The sequence below is a fragment of the Dreissena polymorpha genome, chromosome 4 (genome assembly GCF_020536995.1).
Source record: "Dreissena polymorpha isolate Duluth1 chromosome 4, UMN_Dpol_1.0, whole genome shotgun sequence".
Taxonomy (NCBI): Eukaryota; Metazoa; Mollusca; class Bivalvia; order Myida; family Dreissenidae; genus Dreissena; species Dreissena polymorpha.
In genome coordinates, this window is record NC_068358.1 from 6,349,792 (window position 1) to 6,358,958 (window position 9,167).

General features: G+C 35.9%; 1 protein-coding gene across 2 annotated transcripts in view; it reads right to left on the reverse strand.

Moving 5' to 3' along the window:
• The window catches only part of LOC127876604 (murinoglobulin-2-like), a 73,004-nt gene extending 68,209 nt beyond the window's left edge, over positions 1–4,795 (reverse strand). The window contains exons 1-4 of one of the 2 annotated variants that reach the window (XM_052421933.1): positions 4,249–4,795; positions 3,111–3,265; positions 1,013–1,195; positions 47–99 (exon numbers count right to left, since the gene is read on the reverse strand). In XM_052421933.1, the coding sequence (XP_052277893.1) occupies positions 47–99; positions 1,013–1,195; positions 3,111–3,265; positions 4,249–4,328 (471 nt within the window). In that variant the 5' untranslated portion in view covers positions 4,329–4,795. Of the gene's footprint in view, positions 1–46; positions 100–1,012; positions 1,196–2,882; positions 2,965–3,110; positions 3,266–4,248 lie in introns of those variants that run through there. The other variant, XM_052421934.1, reaches the window with a different exon arrangement.
• Between the last annotated feature and the right edge of the window lie 4,372 nt (positions 4,796–9,167).

Below are 9,167 nucleotides of genomic sequence, written 5' to 3' on the forward strand. Positions count from 1 at the left end.
ATGTATATAGTGTGGGTATATTAATTAATGTAACAAAAATAAATACCTCATTTAAAACAGGAAGTAGGTCTTGCGTTACTGTCAATATACGGAACCTGACTGAAAAAAGGTCAAATTAACATATCTAAATTATAGATCAATTGAATTAAATGGCTTATCTAGTTACCATGCTGTTGATGTTCTGTGGTTGGTCATACAAATTGTTGCAAGAGCACTGGTTATTGTTGCTCAGTCATATTACAAATACTGTAAGCAACATGTAACATTAGTAACATGTTGCATATGGCATCTTGCTGACTGCATATATTATACTATATTCGGAGAATAAATTAAGCCTAAGTCAGTAAATTAACATTGCGCAAGCCAATAAATAAATATCGGTATGAGGCTACCCAATATTAATTAACTGACTTTCCATAATGAGAAAGACAGTAAATAGCATGTACTTTTGTGAACTTGTGAACATATGGAATTTATATTGACTAACTATTAACAGATATCTTCTATTGCCATATAAAGATCAAATTCAAACTGCTATTGAAAATTTATGTGTAGGAATTTCTTGTACTGACTTGTAAGTTCCAGTATCTGACTTTTTAACAGATTTAATTCACCTTTCATGGTAAAAAGGTTGCATTTAGTATTATAATCATAATGACCACTGGACTCACAAACGTCTAAACTTAATATATGTTTATTTAATGCTGTCTTACATACAGGTAACATACAAAAGTCTCTCAAACTTTTTTAACAGATTGTCAGAATTTGTTCTCACTTTTTGAAGGATAATTTTATGTTACAATCGTTTTAGTTCAGTTCTTTTTAATATGTGTTTTGTTTAGACAGCATCAACATACAAAAATGAAATCTTCATGATGCCAAGTATATGTTTTAAATATTTATTCAGTTAAAGACAACTTAAAACCACTGTTTAATATGTCAAATGATTACAATCCATTTACCTTACTTCCAACAATTTCTTTTTCAATGGCAATATATTTGTATGCCTTACCTGTTTCACTGGGCTTGTACACTGGTTTGTCTGTCTGTATGAAGGTGATCTGATGTGAGTCCACCACCTCCACTGTACGCTTTTCACTGACCTCATAATCCCTACTGCTGCCAGAAATGCGAAGGTCACATGTTCCAGCTGTTAATGATTCGGGAATCCTCCAAACAAAACAACTATTTGATCCTGGAAAAAAGAAGTAATTAACAATTATTCAGTTTTAAATCTGAATAGATGAGTCCTTGGGATGCACATATTGGGAAACAATGGATCCAAACTTAAAAACAAAAGATCCCAGATTGTGTCTTTGTAAATTTGTCACAAATATTCTACATTACATAAAGCCTTAAGAATTGTTCTCGCTTGAAACATGGCGCAGCCAAAAGTAGAGCCTGAGCCACTTGGTCTAAAATTTGCACTCTTTTCTTTCTTTTGGTTATTGGCTTTGGAATCATCATTTTCATTGGAGTCTGTGTTTGGATAAACAGTTTTTGGTTATTCGGCCAAAGTACTTGTATTTCTCATAAAAGACGTCAATTTAGCTTGTTGTTTAACTTGATTTTGTCTGCAATGGTAATTTCCAGAAAAAAACGCTTTGATAGAAGTTATTGAAATGTATTGAAATTTTTTTTTTTTTTTTTTTTTTTAGAAAGAACTCTGAATATATCTCGAGATTAATACATCTCAAATTTATTTCATAAGCAGCTAACAAAGTATATAACAAATTAATATGTTTTTGAATTATTACAAAGAGTTATATTAAATTATTTTTTCCCAAAACTGGACTTTTCATATAAATTGCCTTTTTTTCCCAAAATGGTCAGAAAAAGGCCTGATGTATCTATATTGTGTCAATATTTGTTGATAAAAACATTCCACTTTGGTGCATTCTATTGAAAAAAATGCTCAAATTTGCCATTTTATCGATTAAAAAATCCCGATTAGACTCAATATGGCTAGGAAAACTGAGACTGTGCATGAAGGCTGAAATGTCTGAAACTACTGTTGAAAAAATCATTGATATATATTTAAGAAAAAGGACAGAGAAATTCAGCTGTGAATATTACATTCATACAAACATGTGTATTCATATAATAACTATCATAACATATAAAGAGTGATTTTTTTATTATTTTCCCCTTTTTCTAAAAAACGATGCGTTTTTCCCCTTTGGACGGGCCCCGCCACCATTCCCCTATTGTGAAAAAAAACACTGCAGATGGACAGTGCGAAAACTATATACCCCCTTTTCTTTAAAAGGGGGCATACAAATTAAGCGAGTCAAAAATTAAATCTGGATCCCATAGTGTGTATTGGCTGTTGTTGTAGAGAAAGAGCAAAAATCCTGGTTAAAGAATTGGTAAGGAATTATTCATGTGTATGCAATTTACAACAAATTTTGTTGATTACCCCATTAAGAGAGTGAAACAATAGTTACAGGTATTTATCACATCGTCTGTGGATGTTTCTGTTGAAACTGAAAGTAGATAGAGAAAGAGCAAGGTTCCCGGCCTGCGCGCGCATGTCAGTAAGTGAGCGGGGTGACAGAGATGTAATAAAGGGTATTGACGCACTTCCGTTGCTTTAGAAAATGGCGAGTGCACTACCTTCTCAATATCTATGTACATAGTCTAACTATCTTTTGTTTTAAGAAGACGTTTTGTCTGAGGATTTTTATTGATTTAGTATGTTTATGCATTATAATAAACAACGGGTAACTACAAAAAAATATATCAAAAATAAAATAAAACATTGCCATCGAGAGCCTATGATCTGAAGATTCATATATATTATATGTAGATGAGAGTTGTAAAAATAAACCAGTGACTTATATTAATTCCTACGCATCAAACGTCTAAAACGTTATTTGTACCGTGAGAGCTCTGATAAATCGAACATTAATTGCTACATCGTCGTAAGATGCAAAGTATTAGTGGCAAAACTTTAAACAAGGCACACAACTCTTTCCGGGATCATAAGGGTTACACGCCACGAATATAATGAAAAAGCAGACAATCAACACACTTTCGCCTAGCTTAATGTATTCATAAAAAGATTTCGGAAGGATTTTAAAATAATAAGTAAGAACACGCTGATTTACCATCACTGAACACACTCTCTTCTCTGTGAAATTCCCTGCCGTAGCACGAGATATTGACCCCAAGCCGAAAGTCGCCCGTCACATTGTAAAGGGTCAGGCAGAATCGTTCTTCGGCTCCTTTTTGAATCTCTTGTGGTAGCGTCAGTAAAAAGCCGCTGTTATGACACAAGCATGATTCATACGACTATAAAGGGACCGGTATCATTTATAAAATGTATTGCATGAATGTGGACACTTATATATCTGTATTAATTAGCAGCGTAACTGATAACAATGAGCATATATGGTTGAACTATAATCAAAAAGTGGTTGAACTATAATCAAAAAGTTATAATACGTGGTTTATCATTATAACCACAAGATCAGATAAAGGTTACATTCCACGTATTCTCAAAAGTGTGTACTACTTCATCAATGGTCGTATACATAAAATCATATTTGTTTGTAGGATATCATAGGTAAAGATCCGTTGGGCATAGTCAAAAGGAATATTACAACTGTTACTTAGTATCAACATTTGTGTAAATAAAATTTAAAAAAACTAAACGCATCAACACAAAAACAAATATGAAAATTGAAAACCTTTTACCATTTCTTCGAAACATTCATGGACCTGAGGTTAATATAAACACGGTTGTGACGCATGGTTATTTATTTGCTTTCATCAGTTAATATCTCCGCCAAAGAACTAAAGTTTTAAACCACAAGGCTATCATAATGTCTGTTCTTCAAATCTAATTTAAATTTAATTTAAACAGGGCTCACCAGCCGCATGTTTTTCCCCTTTACATGTTTTAGACAGCTGAACTATGAAATCTCTCTTGCCAACTGAGCACAACGAATAATTGCATGGTCAAGTTTAACAACTAGTAGATGGATGAAGTCAGTTATACAATAAAATATTTTCATGGTTAAGTTAAACAACTAGTAGATAGATGAAGTCAGTTATACAATAAAATAATACTAAATTATTTTATTTATTCAAATATTTTATCATACGTCATGTAATGATTGTATGATTGACATGATGCATATGAATAAATATGCCAACTGTTAAAGATTCATTTTCATCAACGACTTATCATTCAATATTACATAATATATGCGTACAGACGTACAAACGAAACATTACGCGTACCTTCTGCTCGTTACGCCAACAAATCCACCAACAAAGAGTAACGCTGCCACTGATATACTTATCAAAGAATTTAAATTCATTGCGAAGTGTGAATGATGTAACCTTCCAACGTTCAATTCACTGTGAGAACTGTTTTGTTGTTTCGGGTGTGGCTGTTGTAAGCGATCTTCACATTGAATGTTATTAACGCCTGCACATGTTGTTTTTAGTTTTGCAAGCCACAAACACCAGCTGTTGACTAAGTCTATGTGAATTCGGGATATACATGCACTTTTATAAAAGCAACGTTAAAGGCTGAATTTCTTCAATTTCGTATCTTGCCAACTGCTTGTTTGACGATGGTAAGAAACAATATACGCCTTATCTTTGAAACCATCCTCTTTGAATTATCAAATTGAATGAAACTTAAAGTAAACACTTCTTTCAAATCCAGGAAAACACAATATCAAGAATGTTTTGATGTACATGAAGTGTGTACGTACAATCTTGGCTCCAGTGGCTTATCAGTTAGCAGAGAAATGAAAACAACGACGTGAATGTGGCGTTACATGCATTCACGTGAATGAGTACGTAATTTTCTCATGAGGACTCTATATAAAGATTATATACATGTATTGTGTATGTTTATGCCCTATGACAGGGCATGAATATTTTCTGCTAACACGATATAGCTGGTGTATGTTTACTTTCCATTAGTAATGCTATAACAATCATTCGATTTTGAATGTGTGGTCATTACTAGGCACAATTTGCGAACACTTCAAATTATGCAGTATTTTATAAACGGTAAAATTGGACTTACGGTAACTAAAACATAATGTTTACATTTGCATTCAACATATCGGTAATGAAAAAAATCGGCAAGTTAATAAACTACATGATATTATGTCGTTGGTTAAACACACCTAGTAGCTTAACAAGCAAAAAAGAGCAAGCATACATACGCCCAGTTAAACATTAACTGAATTGTCTCCACGTGTATCCACCGCCATGTTCACATGTATAATATGAGCCCAGCTCTAATGAAACCTGACTTCGTGCATGTGCGTGAAGTGTCGTCCCAGACTAGCCTATTCAGTCCGCGCAGGCTAATTAGAGATGACACTTTACGCGTATGTGGAAGTTTTTGTTGAAATAAAATCTGTACTTAGCGAAATTCCATTCTACGCGGAAAATGTCGTCCCTGACTAGCCTGTGCAGTCCGCACAGGCTCATCAGAGATGAAACTTTACGCTTACGTGGAAGTTTTCGTTGAAAGGAAATCTGCACTGAACAAAATTCCAGTCTAGGCGGAAAATATTGTCCTTGACCAGCATGTGCAACTTATCTGGGGCGTTAAATATTGTCCCTGACCAGCATGTGCAACTAATCTGGGGCGTAAAATATTGTCCCTGACCAGCATGTGCAACTTATCTGGGGCGTACAATATTGTCCCTGACCAGCATGTGCAACTTATCTGGGGCGTACAATATTTTCCTTGACCAGCATGTGCAACTTATCTGGGGCGTACAATATTGTCCCTGACCAGCATGTGCAACTTATCTGGGGCGTACAATATTGTCCCTGACCAGCATGTGTAACTTATCTGGGGCGTACAATATTGTCCCTGACCAGCATGTGCAACTTATCTGGGGCGTACAATATTGTCCCTGACCAGCATGTGCAACTTATCTGGGGCGTACAATATTGTCCCTGACCAGCATGTGTAACTTATCTGGGGCGTACAATATTGTCCCTGACCAGCATGTGCAACTTATCTGGGGCGCACAATATTGTCCCTGACCAGCATGTGCAACTTATCTGGGGCGTACAATATTGTCCCTGACCAGCATGTGCAACTTATCTGGGGCGTACAATATTGTCCCTGATTAGACTGTGCAACTTATCTGGGGCGTGACGCCCATGTGCATTAAAACCCATTTTTTTCCAGAGTGATGCATATATTTATTACGTGGGATGTTCTACGAATTTGATACAGGCAAACTCGAGCGCAGACACAAGTGCATCCCGATGGTGTACTCTAGGTAGATATTAATATCTGGTTTCCATTCCCACGGATATGCGGTGTTTCATTATCAACTGATACTCTCAACTAACGATGTTAATTTTAATGAGACATCGCATTCAACACGTGAGTTAAAATATGTGATCTCATCCTAACTTCCAGTATTCATAAGAGTATCATATAACTGTGAGCTAATATCGGGTCGAGTGTTTTAACGAAAATGCTCTGTTTTTGAACATTTTAATGATCAATTGTATTGGCAAGAACAAGTTTATGGTAGCGATCTAATGTTCACAGATTTTCGTGCTTAATAAAAAATCATAATACTCGGAATAGTTAAAAAGGAAAATAGAAATTAAAAAAATGATGATTTAATCGGTGTTCGAGGCAACGACCGCAGGTAGCAAAACCTTACAATGGTTCGACGTTAATAAGTTCATTCCGCGCCGGAGTCTGGATTATGATGGGAACCGAAGTGTCCAATCACTCCTACCTAATTAACTTTTAAGACTCACGAAAATAACGACGAATTGTTTAATATAGCTACAATTTCCAGCTATGTGAATTTTTTTTTAAATAAAAGTAATTTAATTTTGGAGTGGTCTTATGCTGTAAGGTAACCGATGTACCTGGTGGAAACCCTAACTGCACGGTATGTTGACCCCAACTGTCCGGTATGTTGACCACTTACCAAGCTCAGATGGACCCTAACGGGATTTGAACCCGTGTCGCCTAGATGAGAGGCGACTGTAGTTACCACAGCGTGAACCGGGATGAGAGGCGGCTGTACTTACTACAGCGCGACCGGGCAGCTCATACTACCGAGATATCATGTTTTTTGTCTATGATTTTTTTTTTTTGGTGTAAAAAGTCGCACCATTGGAAAGTTTGAATTTGGATGACGTATTTAATATATCCGTTTGTTCTATCGTCTCACCACGGACTCTAGATGATTGGTACTTAATTACCGGTACGTAACTTCATGGTATGAACTTCTAACGTCAATTCAAAGAATGAAACACAATACCACAAAAAACAATGGATGCCCCCTGAAGCCGCGTTCGTCTCTTATAGTGACACTGACCTTGAAAGTATGGATCAGATTCAAAAACATGCATGTTGTTTAATTAAGTCGAACGCGTGATTTTAAAATACATCCATTAATTCAATATGAGATAGTAATTGAAGCAACAAATCCAAGTAGTACGTTCGCCTTAAAAGTTTAACCACGACCTTTTACCGACGAGTTAATTTAGGTTCATGAACGTAACATTCCGTCTTAATTTTAAGCAATCAAGAAATCTCTCAACCAATGGCCAGGTTATAGTTCGTTCGGTCAAACGTCATTTGACGTATTTTTACAGAGAATAATGTGTATATTTGTGTATTAAGACGATGTACTTTTGTACAGGTCTGTCTGTCTGTCTGTTTGTCTGTCTGTCTGTCTGTCTGTCTGTCTGTCTGTCTGCCTGTCTGTCTGTTTGTCGTATTTTTTACCCACTTCGTGCTGTGATAATCGACTTATTATTGTGATATCATATATTCATTTGGTTAAAAAAGGTGACTCACTTACAAAAAATACCCCAAAATAATGTCGCGATGTTCGTTTTGGCAACCGCCTGTCGGATCTTGGAAGGAATGCTGTTAAATATGCATGAGTCCATTACTAAACTTGATTTTTGCCAAGAACAGACTTTTTGTAAACGAAAAATATCATAAAAGCCGAATACGCACATGCATTAAACCCCATTTTCACAGAGCACGGCCCATATCTCAAAATTAACAATGAAACAGACGTTTATAACCACACCTTTTCATGCTGTATTGTTTACCCAAGCCCCAAGGCTTTTTAGTGAATCGATTGGTTTATGCATGTATGTGCTTTTATTTACCACACCAAATATAAACATTGGCACGTGATTGGTCAACACATGCTTCAAAGATCTACATCTATCGATAAACATGTTTATTGATAATTCTGCCATAAATGGTAGACAGATACCTACTGGTACGCTGCGGAAAAATGGATTTTAACGTCCAGGCACCGCGGTGCCGTTGTACTAAAACCACCTGGGAAAAAGTCATAAACGAAGCTTTTTACCAAGGACTTGTATACATTCCCTGTTTTCTTAATCTTATCAATACATTCCCTGTTTTCGTAATCTTATCAATATATGTCTTGGATAAATAATTTCCAATGAATATTTACGTGTATTTGGTGATTATAAACAAGAAATATCTTTTAAAAAGATATACGGCGTTGATTGATGTAGGAGATGGTGAAAGGTGAAGAGTTCAACGAATGAGATCAAAGATAGCGAATGTCTTTTTATGTAGTTCTTATAGCTGCATCACACGCAGTACGGGATGTTTCGCGAAGTTTTCGCGGCTCATTTTACATTATTACATATTGCTGGCCATAAACCTATAGATACAAAACAAAAAAACCAAAAGAAGAATGGAAGTGAAACAAGGGCTGTTTGTAAAACCTGCATGACTCCCATATGGGCTGTCAGTTGTAGTGGCGGCCATTGTGTGAATACGTTTTTTGTCACTGTGACCTTGACCTTTGACCCAGTGACCTGAAAATTAATAGGGGTCATCTGCCAGTCATGATCAATGTAACTATGAAGTTTCATGATCCTAGGCCAAATAATTCTTGAGTTATCAACAGGAAAGCATTTAACTGTTTTGAGTCACTGTGACCTTGACCTTTGACCTAGTGACCTGAAAATCAATTGGGGTCATCTGCCAGTCATGATCAATGTACCTATGAAGTTTTAATGATCCTAGGCGTAAGCATTCTTGAGTTATCATCCTGAAACCATTTTACTGTTTCGAGTCAATGTGACCTTGACCTTAGACCTAGTGACCTGAAAATCAATAGGGGTCATTTGCCAGCCATGATCAATGT